Raw genomic sequence first — 18426 nt, 5'->3', positions numbered from 1 at the left:
TGTGCCTTTTTTTTCTTTGGACTCTTACTCTCAAGCATTACTAAATTCCTTAAGCTTATAAAACAAAAAAACTCAGCAGACGAAAAATCGGGGTTGTTTAATTAGGGCGTTGAGTTGACGTTGATATCTTTTGTGGTATAATGAGTAGGGTTGAGTTGAGGTTAAGGTACTGTCTACTCATATCTTCCAACCTGTGGCCAAAAGCAAAGATTATCAAACAAAAAAAGTAATTAACTTCTCCTTTGCCAAGTGAGAGAAATAATTTAATAACCACCCCTTCTAATTTCAGTGAGAAGGAAAGAAGAAGAGGGGAAAAAAAACACATGTCTGGACTAAGTTAAGGCTAGCTTTAGCCCCAATTGATCAAAACTCCTGCATTTCATTAGAATGTAAGCTGCGTGTGGGTGTTCTTCTCTTAGAGGGGTTTTTTCTTTTTTTCATTGTTTCTTTTTTATGATGGACTTACTTCTTGTATTGGTTGGTCGATTGTTGGGTTTGATTATTTCGTAGACTCTTACAATTGATGTAATGCATGTCCCCTGTAGGTTTGTACTTTTCACTACTTTTTAAGTAATTTACACATGGTGTAAATGACCTCTCCTATCTATTGATAAAGAAAACGAGTGCGACGAGTGAGATAAAATATTTTTTTTTTGGCATATATGCTTAAAGCTTTGTGGGACTTATTTTTCATTACAAAATTACCAACAATGGTGTCATCGAACCTAACAATCATTCCAGAACCACAAACATTTACACAAACTCATTCACATTTACATTGGAACCCCAACACACTACACTTCCAGTGTGTATGGGACCCACCAGAAGATGTGAGTGTGTGTATAAAGTGTTTTGGGTATGTGTATGTGGTTATAAAATAATTTTAAGCCAAGGCTGTATTTTATGACATCATCATGAATTAAAGGATTTTGAGAAGAGTAGTCATCAAAACGTGATTAATGCCGTGGAGGAGTCTTTCATTTGAAAACACAATTAACCACCATTATGTCAAAAAAGGACTTCCAATCTTTAGTAAATTTTACCTACCCAGAAGATAAATAATTAATCCTTAATTAATTAGTTAGGCGCAAAACATTTTCTACGAAATCTTTTAAGCAATAATCTACGTATACTAGCTCATTCCAGCCTCCGTAATCCCTTTTAACCAATATTCCAATAAGGTTCCCAAAATGAAAAATGAAATATTAACTCGTGGAAATTTGATAGTGTTATGACTAATTCAAAATTACAAGAATACAATAGCGGAGCTAGCATTTATGTTTCGAGTTTTGAAGGAAGAACACATCGACAACCAACTTTTTTGGTATTCCTTACTAGAAAAGTTTAAAAAGAAAATTTCAACGACAAATGTCGTTATATATATTCCTTAATTATCCAACAAAATGCACTACATTTTCTAAGATGACCAAGGTTCAAAACAGGAAGAAAAAAAAAATGGCGAAACGATGTATCAGTAAAATCCGAAGTTCTTTTGACCCCAAAATAATTCAAGTTAAATTTCTGAACTAAATTTCCTGGTAGTTTTCCTTTCAATGTTTATAAATACATTTTCTGAGAGAGAAAATCATCTAATTTTGTTTAAAAAGCCTTAGTTTTGATAATCCTTGTGGTTGAAAATAATCGTTCTGCTAGCTCCATGCATGGGACTAGACCCAAAAAAAAAGGTGATGCCAAGGCCCACCCCTTAACACATGCACCTCCGCCAGTGCAAGAATGATACCAGTACTAAAATTGCGGGAGAAAAACCTTTACGGAGCTTTTCGTAAAGAATATTTACGGCACTCAATCGCGCTCGTTCAAAAGTATTTTGGACGGTCAAGATTTTGACCGGTAAAAATTATTTTTTACCAATTAAAATTGAAAAACATATTTTAATCATTGATTGTCGAAACGGACGAATATGATTGCGCGGTTTCGTGAACAACTTAAAATTACAGCTCATTCTCAAATTACAGATGTGCTAGAGACACACAAAAGCACATACTTACCAAACGCACTCACAATGGCCAAGAAGCCCGTGTGTGAACATGTGCACTCAGGGGCGGACCAAGAGGGCGCAAGCGGGGCCCAGGTCTCTGCACATCTCTAAATTATTTCATTATTATTATTATTATTATATTTTAGGTTTTGTTCGTAAAAATAATGAAGAATGATTCCCTCAAAATTGTGTTATTACTTTATGTAGGGATAATATATTTTTTTTGAAAGGCAAAAATTTTATTAATCTCTAAAATTGTTACAAAGATTAATAGGACAAGGAATAATGACATCATAACCCTAACTCGAGACCTATACAAGAGCTACGAAGTTAAGGGTAATCCTATATTCATTTGAGATCCAATTTGGCAAGATACATACCAAAAAATGTAGGAATAATATTATGTCGCTAATGTATGAATTCTTGTGATTCGGCCTCCCACAAAAATATTCCTCCGTCCGCCACGGCCCACGTACGGCATGCACTTTATGTAGACCCCTTAGGTCACAAGTGAGTGTGTGCATGTGTAATGTGTGCGTGTGTGTTTTTGTGTCTGTCTCCCTTTACCTATACCCCATATACCCATCATCTCGTTTTCTCTCGTTGTTTTCCTTAAGCTGATCAGAAAAGGTAGAAGAAGAAGAAGCCATTACTCTTTTCCACCGAGTGAGTTTTGCGTGCAAGTCTCCTCTTTCTCCTTTTTCTTTTAGTTTTTTTTTTTGGGTAAGTCCTTTTTCTTGAGTTTGTACTTGCCTTTCAATGAATTCAGTTTAATTTATTGAAAAGGTGGTGCATGCATGACATTCTCTCTCTCTTTTGAATTTCCAGAACCCAACCACTCTACCACTCTCTCTCATTCAAATTAATGGATCGAGCTAGTCTTTAATACTACAAAGAATAATCAGATGATGATCGATAATGATGAATTCCCAGAGAAGTAAAATATTAAATTCCAAAAAGTATGCAGTAGTTATTAATTCAATAGGCTTTCAATAATAAGGCAAGCCCAAGTGGGTTGTTTTTTTTTTTCTTTCTCCGATGTGGCAATTGTCATGAAAATAGAAAGCTGTTATGGTTCCATCTTACTATGCACAACAATCATTACGTATTATGAGCAACTCCCATATATTGTTACGCGAAACATATACAAGGGCAAGACCTGCAAGCACCTGACGAATTCCACGCTGGAGTATTATCTGCTTGAGAATTGACGGTGTGAATCTCAGCCATCCATTTCGGTTTTGCGGAAAGTTTTATAACATTTTCGTATCTGCTTAAGTGTATGTATAGCGGATATTTCAATTATCTAAAGTTTAAAAATTAGGGACCAGAAGATTTACCCTTTAAACGTGTATCCATAGAATTTTTTTTACACTTTCCAACCTTCGAAATAGGAGAAGCATCGTTCAAACATCACAAATGTACTACAATATGATAATTAAGGTGACACTATAAATTAGCAATTGAAGAATCATTGTTTTACAACTACCAATCATGTCCCGACACATCATGTGCCTCTTAATGTATATATATTTTTGTGTTAGTAGGTTTTGCTATTTATGTATACATGATTGAGGTTGTCATGCTAACATCACAAGGGGGTAAGATCTTGAGAAGAGTTAACCTCACAGTTCATGAGGTGGTAGTTAACATTTTTTCATACTAAAATAACACGCACAAAAACTTGAACAAAAAAGTAATTGAAAAAAAACGAAAACGAGTGGTTTGAATCCAAATTAGGCACAAAGTAGATCGCATCCATAGAGAATATTTAAGATAGCATTTTCACAAGTATTTATTTTTTGTGGAAGTGGTTTTATGTACAACTTTGAGGCAAGATAAATAACCAAGGGGGGCAAAAGTGATAATACGCCAAAACCAGAGAGTCCCATAGCAAGAGGACAACATTGTTTGGGAGAAAAAGACAAATGGGTAGTCATTTGGGCACCCAATGGTGCACTTCCACTTCTTATTACAGCAAAAAAAGAAAACAAAAAAAGACAGAAAAAATAAAGTATGGTTGATATTGCAGCAACTCCCATCCATGCTTAAAGATGAGAGAGAATTAAGAGAGAGAGAGAGAGAGAGTGGAGGAGGTTTGAGAGAGGGTTTAGGTCTACCAACTGGTAGTTAGGGATTGAACTCCTTAACCAAACACATCAATCAACAGAAAGAACCAGGCCAAGCAACCACAAAAACACCATCAACAACAACTAGTAGGAAAGGTATGGAAAAGGAAAGAGAAAAACCCTTAAAACAGAGAGAAAAAACAAACCTTTAGAGGTGTTTTCAAGTAGAGAGAGAGAGGGGGGAGAGAGAGAGAGAGGGGACGTTGGTGTATGTAAATTCTCACGTGGGTATACGGAGAAGAAGAGAGAAAGAGTAAAGGGGTGATGATTTTTTGTACTTCGGACTTCAATTTGTAAAGTTTTGTCATCTGGGTTTCTATCTTTCCCTTTATAGAGAGAGAGAGAGAGAGAGAGAGAGAGAGAGTTGGGTATCGGGATCGGTATGTTTCCATCGGATCGGAGCTTTTCTGTTCCCCAGAAGAGACAACTGTTTGCTGGCTTTCAGGTATTTAATTGTGAGTACAGTATCTATTGTTTATATATCTATGACTTTTGTTTTTATTTATCTCGTTAGCTGCTCAAGAAACAGTAACTCTCTCTCTCTCTCTCTCTCTCTCTCTCTCTCTCTCTCTGTGTGGATAAATGGACTCAAAAAGATGATTTTTTCAAAAAACAAAAGAAGAATTGTTTTTGGTTTGTTATGTTTAAGGAGTATGGGATTAATGGGTCATCCTCAATTCTTCTCAAATTTGTTTCCACCCCCCCCCCCCCCCCCCCCCCCCCCCCTTTTTTTTTTGAGAATCTGATTTTGAAATACTGCTGTAATTCTCACTCTTTCCAGCTGCGTCTAAGCTCTTATTTCCCGGGGTTTTCGTTTTTATTTTCTGTTTTGAGTTGATTCTTCATGCTTGCTTCAGTTGATTGATTGCTGGAAATGGGGAATTACACATATTTTCCAATTTCTAAATCATTGTTACACAATAATTGAATATCTTACTGTTGAATTTTGACCTACAAATCCAACACATGCAAAGCTCCGATTTTCGCACGGTCTATGCATAATTCCATGGGCAAAGTCCATGATTTTCTCGTATTTATAAGTTGTATCCATGAACTTTTTAAAGCACCTGTAATTGCTTCTATGCAGATTGAATTATTCACTTTAATTCATATATAAATTGACAAACCAAAGTCCAATTCAAACTAGATTATGGAACCAGAAATAATCAATTTTCAAGAAAAATCTAGGTCCTCTTTACGTGCCATTTGTTATTAATCTTCCCGGGTCTCTTTTCGCGAAACAACAGACTTCTGACAATAATTGTTCATGGAAACTAGGTAAATTAACTTGAGGCATGATTTAAGGCTGAAATGGCTACATTTTTCCCTAATTCAAGTGACCAAAGAGAAGCTGCTCCGATGATTTATTCAAGGGAATCATTGCCAAGTTCTTATTCAGAAGCCCCAGTTATTTCAGCTAATATGATGATGTATATGAACTACCTATCTTCTCCTGGGTCGGACACATTAGCCACGACTTCCCAGCAAAATAGTTGTAATGACATTCCTCCTGTGGGTGATTCTGTTTCTAACCATTTTGGAGGATCGCGAATGGGAGAGCACGATTTTCACGAATGGGGGAATGGTAGAAGTGAAATGTCATTTATGCCCCCAATGGGCGGTGCCACCGGCCTTCTTCAAAGTATGCAAAATTTGCAGGGTCAAGGATTATCACTCAGCCTAAGTACTCAACTCCCATCAGCAATGCAAATGCCTTCTATTGACTATAGAAATCCTAATTCGGGTTTCTCTGCATTCTTGAATCCTAATCTGTCAATTTCAGGCGAGGGAAGTGGAAATTCGGATAATATGAAATCAGGTATTTCTCCTTATGAAATGTCGAGTATTTCAAGAACAGTTCCCAATTCGAAGTACTTGAAAGCAGCTCAGCAACTCCTTGATGAAGTAGTTACTGTCCGCAAAGCTCTGAAGCCTAAGGAGTCTAAGAAAGACCAAATGAAAGGCTCGAATGAAGGTGATGGCGGATCGAAAGATGAAACTTCAAACCCGCAACAAGAGTCTGTCAATGACTCCCCTAAAGACCTTCCTGCAGCTGAAAGACAGGCTCTGCAGGACAAGTTGACGAAGCTTTTGTCCTTGCTGGATGAGGTAAGACCAATACTAGCTTTATCTTTGGCATCATTTGATTGTTTCCCAACTCTCTCAGATACAGCTTGTGTGTTTTTGGTGTTCGGAAGTCTAAAATGATTTACAAAGATTTCAATGTATATAATTGAGAATCTTAGGAATATTGTTATCATGGGCTGCTTGTCTGTGTCAACAATTGGGAAACTGGCCAAACCTCGCGTTGCAAGCAATTATTATGTTCGACTTCATTTATGCCAACATGCTAATCGTGTCAATTTCTTTTAAGGTAATATTGTCTATAATGTTCTAGTATCTCCCAGTTATTTGCTTCACTTTCTCTATCAATGTGCGAGTCGTATTTTGTGGAGGAATGCTCTTTTACGATATCAAAACTTGCCTTACTACCCCACTTGTATGATCTGCATAACAAAGGCCTTTTGTTAGCTAAGCTGCTTTTTTAAAAACTTCGATGTCATATTGCTCCTTGTTACTAACTGTTAGGCGCAGGTGTAATTCGATCCTTGTACATTACTGTTTGCTTATCAGACTAGCATGATCGAGCGTCTAATCGAAATTGTTCTTCCAAGCAGTTATATAACCTAACTATGTCAAATAAAACATTGATCATTCTATTTTTGCAGGTTGATAAAAGGTACAAACAATATTACCATCAAATGCAGATTGTGGTATCTTCATTTGACGTTATAGCAGGATGCGGAGCAGCAAAACCCTACACAGCACTTGCCCTCCAGACTATCTCCCGCCACTTCCGTTGCTTGCGTGATGCCATAACTGGCCAGATTCGAGTGTTAAGAAAAAACCTTGGAGAGCAAGATACTTCAGATAATGGCAAAGGGGTGGGAATATCTCGCCTTCGCTATGTGGATCAACACCTTAGGCAACAGAGAGCTCTTCAGCAGCTTGGCATGATGCAACAACACGCGTGGAGGCCGCAAAGGGGATTGCCTGAGAGCTCAGTTTCTATTCTCCGCGCTTGGCTATTTGAACACTTCCTTCATCCGTAAATCTCTGGATTAAGTCTTTCTTTCTTTTTTAATTTTTGTATGGTTAAGTTCTGAAAGTCTATTCATCTAATTGGTTTTTTTCGTTTTGTTTTATTTTGCTTTGGTTCTTGTGCAGTTACCCTAAGGATTCTGATAAGAGCATGCTAGCAAGGCAGACGGGCTTGACAAGAAGTCAGGTAATAGAACTTCTGTTTATTATGAGGCTATGCTTATGATCAATGGATTCAAGGTGGCATATGATGATATGAAAGACGATTCGGTTGGTTGAACTTCGACATTAGTGTACCTGATTTTTGTTTGCTGCATCAGCACGACACTGATACCTTTGAAATTTCATCGTGGATTAAGAATAACCAGGAGATACGATGAACATCTTAGAAACAGCTATAAATTCAGTGTTGATGTCAAAAGAAGTGCAAGAACGAACGAATAAAAAAAGAGGAAAATAAAGCCTTTTAGAGAAAACATACGGAGTAAGTCACATGTTTTAGATCAAAAGTCATTTTGGCTGAGTTTAGCGTAAACACGCAGTGGAAAGTCAAAACAGAAAAGTTTGTGTTGTGAGAACTTACTAGTGCCTAAAAAACTGTGTAATTGTTGTGTCCATTTCCTATAAACGTTCGAGGGTCAAGACCCAGGGGTGATTAGTAGTTCAGTTTGAGGTTGTCTTGAACTAGTGCAGTCATTCCAATCGGTTAGCAAGTTTTTTCTTGATTCGGTGACTGGTGTACGGTGTACCTCTGCAGTCGGATTGAGCATTTCAATTTGGTGGTTCGATTGAATTTTGCAAGCAATTCATGTAATATATGGTGGTTTACAGTAGTAATATCGGCTTGAACATGACAAATAGTTGATAGGTTGGTTAGCTTCTTCATAATTCATTTCTTTCAAATTTATGGAGCATTTTGTCATTTGTTCTACTTGTATAATGTACTGATATACTTTCTTTTTTCATCTCAGGTCTCAAACTGGTTTATAAATGCACGGGTGCGTCTCTGGAAGCCCATGGTTGAAGAGATGTACAAAGAAGAGACCGGTGATGCCGAGATGGACTCTAATTCTTCATCTGAAGGCGAACCTAAAGCAACAAAAGGTGATATCACTGCATGTGAGGATAGAAATGAAGATTTCAAACAAAGTGCAACTTCTGTACCCACCGAGCGACATGGAACCGGACAATACCTCGACTCGAAGCACAATCTCATTCCCCATGGGGAAATGGTGGGAACTGAAACTGAGTATGGGGTATTGAGGTCGAAGGGGGAGCAAAGGCTTTGTTTGGATGACAGTAATCTCTTTCCGAACACCATTGTTCAGTCTGATGGAGGTAGTGGGAGGTTTATGATCTCAGAGTTGGGAAGCTTTGGAAATGGAAATGGGGTTTCTCTCACATTAGGACTCCAGCATCGTGAGGGTGATGGATTCCCAATGACCGTTGATACTCATCACGGTTTCGTTACCATGAGAGGGGATGAGGTCTATAACACTGCACCGTCTTCGGTGAGTCCTCAGACAACAGATTTTGACTGCATGGATTCCGGAAACCGGTCTCAAAGGTTCGGTTCCTCGCATATGTTCCATGATTTTGTAGCATAAGAAATGTTTGATGGGAAAACTGGTTTGGTGAATTTTTGTGCTCCTCTGGAGTGAAGAAGGGGGGACTAGGCTTCAAAGGGGTTAGAACCTTTGCATATAAGGTATATGGAACACGGATGTACTATGACCAAAGATTTGGAAGGTTAGAATATTTGTAAAGATAAGATGCTTATTTTTTTTGTCATATATAGGCTGCAGGAATTTGTAAGATATATATTGCTTCAACTTTGGGGTTGGGAATAAAACACTGGATCGGCTTGGGTAACAAAGATATTTAGGAGGTGGGCACTTGGCTTTGGTGCTACTATGCTTGTTTGTGTTACCGCACGGTTGCACCCAGAATTTCTGTTTCCTCGAGCCTGTGTCTGGATCATGAACTCCGAAGGGACTATGCGTCCGTAGGAGCCCCCGTTATGGGGGCCCACTTTGATGATTGAGAAGGGTTTATTGTTAAAGCTCATCTAGATTATCAATCATGTCGATGAGACATCAATCAACACTATGTATGGACATCGAGACATATAACGTATGGATGAAAGTTTATGATCATCCACTTAGAGCCTTTAGACCGGGCTTCAACAGATAGGAATGTCCGCATAATTTCCAGATATTTGTATTTCACTGTTACGCTCTTGTGCCATAAGCTGGTCAATGTACAAGACAACTATACTAAGTTTTGGCAGATTGAAAAAGAGTTGAGATTCACTTGCTGCAACATTCACAAAGTTTGGCAGATTGAAAAAGAGTCAAGATTCACTTGCTGCAACATACAAAGCCGCAGTGAATCATTGTTCAAAAAAAAAACCAAAGCAGTAATGAAGATCCTGATTGGACTAACACTAGCTCTACAAAACCTTAAACAGAAGAAACTTGACTGCCAAAGGATAAAAAAACAAAATTGTTCCAAAGGGAACATCCGGCACTTCTTGACAAACCTTTACTTCGGAAAAACTCCGACATGAAACTCAGTAAAGAGGATGGGTGTTTAATTTACGTCTATAATCCATGCCTCATATCCGCTATTTACCTGAAACAAAGTAGAAGACATTACAGCTACTTAAACTACGGTACGTTTCCATTGTTTAACTAATGAAAAGTGTATAAACTTCGACCTACCATTTATACAGAGCTTTTACATCTTCACTCAACTTGGGGGATTCCAAGAAGAGGTCGCCACAGTCGTTCACATTGACAGACTGCATTTCAAACTCTTTGTGACCACAGCATTCATTCCATTCAAACCACATCTTTGAAATGGACTCCTTTTTAGAGCAAGTAGAGTGGTCTTCCTCTTCCGGTGATTCAGCGGCAACCAACCTGTAAGTGTATACTTTCTTCACTTGACCTGGTCGGAATGCCCGACCTATTGCTTGGCGGGTAACTGATGGATTCAAATGGACGTCAAGTATAATGATACGAGAGGCACCAACTAGAGATATCCCTTCCCCACATGCTTTTATTGAACCAAAGAAAACCCTAGCATCAGTGGACGTATTAAAGCAATCCATGGACCACTCTCTATTTTCGGAATTGGAGTCACCGGTGATAACGAAAATTTCTTTTCCTAGACTCCATCCCTTCACTTTCACCACAAGTCTTTCCAAGAATTTGAGCGGCTGGAGATACTGGCTAAAAACCAGCAGCTTCTCACCACCAGATTCACATAACCCTAACAGATTAAGAAAGAACTTTGCCTTCACCCCTTCTCTAACTTCCACCTTTTCTAATAGTTGATCCATCTCAGTATCATCGGGTCTCTCTCTTTCTCTGGATGAAGACTTCTTCAAGGGGTATCTCAACTGTGGGTGTACGTAAAGTGCACTTCCATCAGAACTAATTTTGAACTTCTTTCCTATCTTTTTCAAATCTTCAACTTCAAGCTTCTGTCTTGGGCTGAGATCAAGAAGCACAGTGAAATCAACAAGTCCAGGTAATTCATCAAGGAAATCTCCCTTGTAAAAATGGAGAACCTTGCTCGTCATTTCACGCAAGTCTTGGATCACGGATATCTTCCTCTTGAAATCATCGTCCTTCTGCAGCGTGCACTCTACAGCTTCATAGAAAGCATTTTCTAAACCTTTTACTTTCACATTTTTCCTGGACACTCTGCTCAAGATCCGCCTCATAATGGCACGGGAAGTATCCCACCTAATAAATTTAGGACGAACAAGGTCAAAAATGTTGAACACCTCTTTCACATGATTCTGATAAAGAGTGCCCGAAAGTACAACTTTCCGCGGGGTCCGGACTTTCTTGAGGGAGTTCAGGACATCAGTGTCCTCATTTCTAGGAGTATGACCTTCGTCCAATATGAGAATGGATGGACATGTCAACAATAACTCTTGGCAAGTAGCAGAAGTCTTGTTTGTTTCATTATCGCATACAATAGAAGAAAATTGCTTATACCCAAGAAAGAGAATGCTCTTGTGATCTTCCCATTTTTTGAGCACTTCCAGTTGCTGAGAACGATTATCCGCCCTTGCGGAGTAAAAGTCATAGAGCGGAATTTCCTCAATTTGCCATCTTTGAAATTCTTTCTTCCATATAGCCAAGATGCCTCTTGGTAGTACCACCAGTGGTCTAGCATTGGGATACTTTGCAAGAAAACTCTGTATGAAACTTATTATCATAAAAGTTTTTCCAGAGCCTGGAGCATGGGCCATGATGCAGCCACCTGGGTTCTCTGCAACCAAGTTACTCAGTAGGAAATTGAAGCCCGCCACTTGGTGGGGTTTCATTTGCTTCCTATGTCTGGGATGAACAGAGATTTCGCTGACAATGAAATCCTGTCCTGACAATTTAACCCCATCACGAAGGATTTCAGTAGGTTCCATGTCCTTCATACTCTGGCCTTCATACCAATATGTTCGTGTAGTCCTTGCACCCTAAATCAAACAAAAATAGAATATGTTCCTCAGAGAATTTCCAAAGGAGAAAAAGCAGTACATTCCGACAAAATGTTTTGCAGGGGAGAAGAATGGATGTATCAGCAACAACGTACATGTAATGAACATAGAGAAGGCATTGCAGACAAAAACTACAAATGGAACCAATTATTCAAGTAAACAAATAGAGGGAAAAAAATATAAGTGCACACAAGTACAGCAAATGTTCAAGCTTTGTTACAAAGAAACAAGGGGAAAGAGTAGGTAAAGCAAGTGATTTCAGTTTAATACATACCTTTGCGTACTGGTACTCAATTATGGTTTCGATTCCTCTCTGGATCACACCACAAATTCGGCAAACATAACCAAGATCATCCTTCAACACAAAAGTATGGTCACATTCATCTAGCCCCTCTCTTACAAGTTCATCAGGTAGAGGATCTTCAGTAGTATCCTACAAGACATAAAAAGAAAAGTTTTCAACCTAAGTCAAAGGTGGTGTCCAGTTTAGGAAACATGTTACAATCAAATTTCTGTTTCCAGTACACATGATAGAATACTTGTGTCCGATTGCCCATTACCAATTCAACCACAAAACATGTATAACCAAACATTAACTAAATAGACAAAATTAAAGCACTGATATCTTAAGCGCGCCTTTCAAAATCCTCTATCCCACAAACATACAAGTAACTAAAAGGAAAAGACATGGCACAATTTTCCTTAGAAGAAAAGCATCCTTGATGTAAGGCCTATCTCGTGCCCCAAGTGAATTTCAACGGAAATATGGCAATGGAACTTTTTCGAGGCTATGACATGCGATGATATCAAACATAAATTACCTTGCAACATTCAAATGCCACATTCATTTCCTTCCAAATATCAGCCAGACCGTCATAATTAGAATCAGTTTGGCAATTGCTGTCCTCACTTTGGATATCATCCTCTACACCAACATAAACACCTTTGTCTTTCTTGGTCTCAGTTTCACCAGAAAGTCTTGGATCATCATTGCTTTGGTTCTGAGTCCAATCCCTATCCTGTGTATACAGTATATTGTTGTGACACCCACCAGTTACCAAACGGAACCAAAATGAAACTATAAACTTCAAATCAAAGTAAAACCTGAAGGCACTAAAAAAAAGTAAGGCATCAAAGCATTTAGCACCTTCCCATTACAGAAAGAGTATTTCATATTTAACATTCCTAACAACTGGAAATAACCCAAAAGTCTCCATCACCACAGGAAGCATAAGGATTTCATTTTTAACAGTTAAACTTTACATCCAAACGTATGTAAACAATCTGAAAAAGCAATGACAAGCAGGATGAATTACCATAACGATAGTAAGAGAGAAGGAGGTACGAGGAAAAAAGAACCCAAAAAAAAACTATTGGTCTCATTTTCACCAGCAAGCCTTACAGCATAGCAAACTTTGGAGCTCAGCCCAACCCCTATCCTGTATATTGTTGTGAGTATGATCAGTTATCCAACATAGCCAAATGAATATAACCATGAATCACACTGTAAAACTTAGGGTACAAGTGTTTAGCGCCTTCCCATGTATAAGGAATTAGAACCTCATATTCACCATTCTTGTTAACCTGAATAAGCCAACAATGAGGTTCAGTCAGCGTAGAGCGTCTACTTTTTGGTTTGATTTACTCAAAACAGGTACAATATGCGGTTTACGGTAATAGGGACAGTATAATATCCTTCTTTGACTTTGAAATAGGGACAGTACAATTGTCCCAGTAATACCTCATGTATAATTCTAGCCAAAGGAAATACTAAATGACATCTCGGCCGTTATCACTATGCGTTACTATGACCTAATAGGTGACGACTTCTTTATAATACATCTCCAGTCATTGGTTCTTGTCAAGCCATCAGTACTGTGTTCAGTAACGATCCATTAAATCACCCTTCTTAATAGAGAAGCAAGAAAACATACCTGTCCTAGTTTCATAATAGCCCACCCACAGTTCTATGATACATTTATTTGTGGTCAACAGTCCCATAAGATTCTTTCCTTCCAGAGCAACAGAACTTCATGACCAAATTATCTTGTATCATCCATTATCTTTCAAAGCATTTTTTTAGGTCATTCTTCTATATAAAACCTGTGAAATACCACATCATAACCTTCTCCACCTCTAACAAAGATCCTTCATTTGACTTGCTTTGTCCAAAGCCAATACTGCTTAAACTCAAACTATGAGGAAGCTCAAATGTTATAAATGCAGAAAAATAGACCTTACCAAAAAATCGTCCACGAGAAACTCCGCAGCTGGCTCCCGATATGGGTTAAAGGGTCTCTGATCTCCTTTCTCTTCAACATCCGAATCAATATGAACAACCTCCAATCTTCTCTGATCTCCTGTCTCTTCAACATCCGAATCGATATGAACAACCTCCAATCTTCCAGTTACAGCATGATCTGCAACACTGTTATCCTCCAAGAGAATTACATCCGGAAGAGCCAAAGGAGTCTCCAGCTGCTTCTCTTGTGATTCCTCTTTTGTTAGCTTCTTCTCTACATCTAAATCAGTGGAATGCATTCGAAAATAAGAATTGATCGCCTGGCTCCTCCGAGCAAGAAGATCCTTTATTTCGTCGGTCACACTTCCAAATCTACTACAATTCAGCTCCTCCAGCAAATTAGGAACAGCAAATGGATCAGAATTATCAGTTCTTGCTTTCTTCTGTCCAGGTTCTTGAGCACGACATCTCATTCCCTTAAGGCGTCTCTTGTAATACATTACTGGTTGAAAATTTTAAATTTGAAGTCAAACACACCTCGCAGTCCAAGCAAACAACCGATCGCAATACATTTAATTTGAGAGAAAGAAGAAGTAACATCAATTCAATAATCAAAACACACAAGAAAAAAGAACAGGAACACACACTGGAACTTATAGCAGCTTATCTCGCTTTCACCATGAATAAGTACTTTCCACGCATGCAAGCACGCGCACAGAGTTACAGAGACAGCTATTACTATGACAAGGGGGAACATCCAGTTTGGAGTGAAGCAAAAATTGAAGCTGGCTCACACACGTAGTTTCCAAAATCAATAGAGGAAATATAACCATTTGCATGGCTTTTGTTTCCAATGACTGCAAGGGGTACATATGACATCCCATTGCATCAGCACAGCTCCCATTCCCAACAGCCAAATCTTACGGGATTTCAAACCGGTTTCCTTCTCCTGCACCAACCCCATTCCTTCTTTGGTTTGTGGTATCAAAATGGCCCTGAGGAAGATCCTTTTGAAGGAGCAAGTGAACAATTAATTTGCTATAGATCTTGAAAACGAGCATTTCCCACTGAATTTTGGCAATAAGATTTCCTTGATTGTCACATAGTAGGGGTATATCAGCATCAAGGATGTAACAAAAGAAGTCAGGCAATAATGGTTGGAATTTGATACCGTTCAAGTAAGTCTTTTTACCTGATTTGTTTCCTTCACAAAAATGTGTATGGAGAAGTAGAGTTTGAATGAATCTTTTCACACAGTGAATGTGACTATGGATCAGTTCTATTTGGATTTTAAGTTATATTCTGCTAGAAACCCACCAATAAAAGGGTGGGAGGAACAAAGATAAAATAAATTTTAATCTTGCTTTCTGTAGGTATTTCGCTTCCCATATCGGTACATGATTTGCATAATCGTGTTCCCATGCTTTTTACCTTTGGAAACTAAATAATTGAAATGTGTTATATATATAATAAGCTAGCTTAGTATTTGAATCTTATGTACTACATAAATCTTAACGGTCTAGAGTGGTCCATTTAATCCAACGGCAGACATCCTAGGGTTGGCCATTTTGGGAAAGATCCAAATCTCTCTCTCTCTCTCTCTCTCTCTCTCTCTCTCTCTCTCTCTCTCCGAATCGGGCATGCACGGGACCTTTAGGTACGGGTAGTTTGTTCATACTTAGGACACTCGAAACATACTTTACTTAGGACACTTGAAACCATATCGAATGCCGAATTCTTTGAGCCATGCCTTTAGGACATGCACTAGTACTCTATAATGGACCAAAGTCACCAAACAGAAAACTCGTCTTTTTTTCTTCTTCTGTTCAATGTGTTGGGGTTGTAAGCACTGTGTGTTTTGCAAATAGGAGTACGGTTTTGTTTATACACTTGAAAAATGGGCGAATATCATCTCCAGTGTGGTATTGGTTGTATAATGAAGCGAGTCCCACTTAAACCAATTGACCTTACTATCTTTGCCAAAAATGTAGGAGTAATCATTTTCATTAGTTGAAGAATTTTTAATTACCAAAAGCCCCAAATCCAATCGTCTAACCATCGAGTATGAAAGGCCTTATTTCCACATTTGTGCCATAGAGCCTAAAAAATCCTCAGACCACTACTAATTTCCCTCCAAAACAAACCACATATAGAATCCTAGAGCCGCTACTCCTATGTATACACATACTAAAAACAAAAAAGAAAGCAGTGAAAATGACTGGAGTGGGGAGAAATAGTAGGTCTAACTTGGTGAAAACTTTGCTGCAACCGGCTTGGAAGAATTGTCCGCCCCACCTTTGATTGCTCCCCCCATCATCACTACATTGACAGCAACAAACAAACAAACAATCAAGCAAGCAAGAAAACAAGAAGTTAATAACTTGAAACTTCACCATCACAGCACAGAGAAGTTTTAAAAATTCAATCTCTCCTTGGTTGCGGTTTTGCAGAAAAAAATTTGGATTTTCGTTGTCAAGAATTTCAAGAAAACAAATCTTGAAGCCCTCCCAAGCGATTCTTTCAAACCCCTTTGAAAGATTCCCACAAAATAAGTTTAAAAATCATCAACCAAGCAAAGACGGGTAAAACCCTACAACAGAACAACATCAAGGGGGAAAGAAAAGACAAATGGACTCACATTGTGGAGCACGGCGGTGGGACTCTGCCGTCTGCTCTGAAACGAGACCGCACGCAGGAATTCGCAAGAGTTTTAGAGAGAGAAAGAGAGGGTTTTAGAGAGAAAGAGAGAGGGGAGGGATCAACAGCTGCTGCTGCTGAGAAAAAGCTTTTACCAAACTCCAGCGTCCACGGTGGGTTTTGGCTTTATATGCGAGTTGGCGGTAACAGCATAATGATAATCAGAGAGAGAGAGAGAGTGTGTGTTTGTTTTGTCGTGTCGACGTGTCGTGCGTACCCTTCCCAATAAATTCCTCAAAAGGCTGCCGGATGTCATATTGTCATGTCATAATAAGGGTTCGGTAATGCGCATGCACGAGCGTGAACAAGCGAACGAAAACGATAATAGGCCTTTGGAAAACATTTCAAACTACTAAATCTGAAATTGTGAGAATTGAGAGCTAAGAGTGTGTATTAGAATTTGTGAGCGAAAGCGAAAAGTCTCGTTGAATTATGTGGCGCTCGAACGTACAACCAGCATATCAATTGCAATCGGACTATTGTTGTGCTTTCGCTCATAACAAGAGGGATGTTGTACTTTTCATACGGCACTTATTTTGGGGCATAAGCCGCGTTAACATAATCTAGACCGTTATTATTGACGAGCACAAAATATTGATCCATAATTAAAAGGTTAAGGCTTGTATTATGTTGTTGTTTGGTTGAGCCAATTGTGTAGAGTATCCCGTACTTAGACCAAATCCATGTCAAAATGGCATTGTTTATAGCTATTTTTAAATTCGTGGCTATGTCAAACGATGATCATAAAAAATAAAAATAAAACAATGTTGTAGCGATTTGGTGCCATTTTTTTTGTATTTTGATGGTAGGCTATTTGTAAATGTTGAGGTTTGATAAGTGTTAATACCTACAATGTACTATTAAAGAAACACTAAGACCCCGTTTCACAAATTTTCTTAAAAAATAAGCAGCTTATTTCACATTTTCAAACTCAAAAATTATGTAAATAAAAAAAAAAAATTTTGTTTGCACCGTATTAAAAATCTTGATGAGATCTATTAAACAATATCCATATTGGTAGAAAAATTATTTGCGTAAACACATTATTTTTTATCTTGAAATTACCTTCTTACAAAATAAGTACTTATTTTACGTTTCGGAACGGGGCCTAAATAATGGTAAATCAAAATCTTAAGAGGTTAGTTGAGTGGAAGCACATGACAATAATCTCTCGAAAATTTTACTCCATATTTTAACTCCTATTTAGAGTCACTCAATGATAGTTCGATCGTTCATTTTAAAATTTTAAAGTTAAATCTAATTGCACTTAAATTGATAGAGATAAAACTGATCGCAATTGATAAACCAAATTTCCAAACTCCAAAGTAACAGCGTAAACCCACGAAACAATTTTGTTCTGTTCTATTTTTTAACATGTATATACGTAGGTGATAGATGTCTTTTGGTATGGCACCACAATCTCTTTTTCTTTTTTATATAATTCAAATGTTCAGATCAACTTATGCGTATCTCGACTAATTTCGATGGCTAAATCCTACCGTCCACTTGCAATGAGCCCAACTAATGGATTGGGCGCAAAAAAGTTTTGTATGGATTGGGCGCAAAAAAGTTGATGACAACTGCAAGATTTCAAACGTAAGACCTTATGAAGGAACAATTTCTAAGTTTCAAGTCTTAACTACCAAGTCAACCCCGGCTCCACCATCTTTTTTTCACATCCGTCAACAATTGCAGGCCCCGTAATTATTGCTTCCAATCTCGCAATCTAATCACTACGATTTAA

General features: G+C 38.2%; 2 protein-coding genes across 6 annotated transcripts; one reads left to right on the top strand and one right to left on the bottom strand.

Annotated features, from left to right (window-relative positions):
* Window positions 1-3978: 3978 nt before the first annotated feature.
* Window positions 3979-9106, top strand: LOC131307952 (BEL1-like homeodomain protein 7). 2 transcript variants are annotated; one of them, XM_058334721.1, is made up of 5 exons: window positions 3979-4573; window positions 5407-6237; window positions 6858-7237; window positions 7357-7417; window positions 8202-9106. In XM_058334721.1, exons 2-5 carry the CDS (start codon window positions 5440-5442, stop codon window positions 8835-8837), a joined length of 1875 nt encoding a protein of 624 aa, XP_058190704.1. In that variant the 5' UTR covers window positions 3979-4573; window positions 5407-5439; the 3' UTR covers window positions 8838-9106. The 2 variants fall into 2 exon arrangements, with proteins under 2 accessions (XP_058190704.1, XP_058190705.1); XM_058334722.1 differs by having other exon boundaries at window positions 3979-4583.
* Window positions 7258-16832, bottom strand: LOC131307946 (protein CHROMATIN REMODELING 35). 4 transcript variants are annotated; one of them, XM_058334709.1, is made up of 8 exons: window positions 16689-16820; window positions 16624-16647; window positions 16233-16304; window positions 13985-14487; window positions 12565-12762; window positions 12018-12176; window positions 9954-11722; window positions 7258-9864 (listed from the first exon to the last, which is right to left on the bottom strand). In XM_058334709.1, the coding sequence occupies exons 3-8, from the start codon at window positions 16300-16302 to the stop codon at window positions 9861-9863; spliced, it is 2703 nt and encodes a 900-aa protein (XP_058190692.1). In that variant the 5' UTR covers window positions 16303-16304; window positions 16624-16647; window positions 16689-16820; the 3' UTR covers window positions 7258-9860. The 4 variants fall into 4 exon arrangements, with proteins under 4 accessions (XP_058190692.1, XP_058190693.1, XP_058190694.1 ...); XM_058334710.1 differs by having other exon boundaries at window positions 16233-16299; window positions 16624-16832; XM_058334711.1 differs by lacking the exons at window positions 16233-16304; window positions 16624-16647; window positions 16689-16820 and adding an exon at window positions 14631-15295 and having other exon boundaries at window positions 13985-14083; window positions 14138-14487.
* Window positions 16833-18426: the final 1594 nt, after the last annotated feature.

This window comes from Rhododendron vialii, chromosome 11a, assembly GCF_030253575.1.
Source record: "Rhododendron vialii isolate Sample 1 chromosome 11a, ASM3025357v1".
NCBI lineage: Eukaryota > Viridiplantae > Streptophyta > Magnoliopsida > Ericales > Ericaceae > Rhododendron > Rhododendron vialii.
This window is presented reverse-complemented; position numbering and strand designations above follow the sequence as displayed.

Excerpts from the sequence above, each read along its gene's own strand:
- LOC131307952 (XM_058334721.1), top strand. The coding sequence starts at position 5,440 with ATGGCTACATTTTTCCCTAATTCAAGTGACCAAAGAGAAGCTGCTCCG. Across the intron at positions 6,238-6,857 it reads TTTTGTCCTTGCTGGATGAG|GTTGATAAAAGGTACAAACA; the intron begins GTAAGACCAATA and ends CTATTTTTGCAG. Across the intron at positions 7,238-7,356 it reads TTTGAACACTTCCTTCATCC|TTACCCTAAGGATTCTGATA; the intron begins GTAAATCTCTGG and ends GTTCTTGTGCAG.
- LOC131307946 (XM_058334708.1), bottom strand. The coding sequence starts at position 14,742 with ATGTTCCCCCTTGTCATAGTAATAGCTGTCTCTGTAACTCTGTGCGCG. Across the intron at positions 12,177-12,564 it reads TGGCATTTGAATGTTGCAAG|GATACTACTGAAGATCCTCT; the intron begins GTAATTTATGTT and ends TATGTCTTGTAG. Across the intron at positions 11,723-12,017 it reads TTGAGTACCAGTACGCAAAG|GGTGCAAGGACTACACGAAC; the intron begins GTATGTATTAAA and ends TGTTTGATTTAG.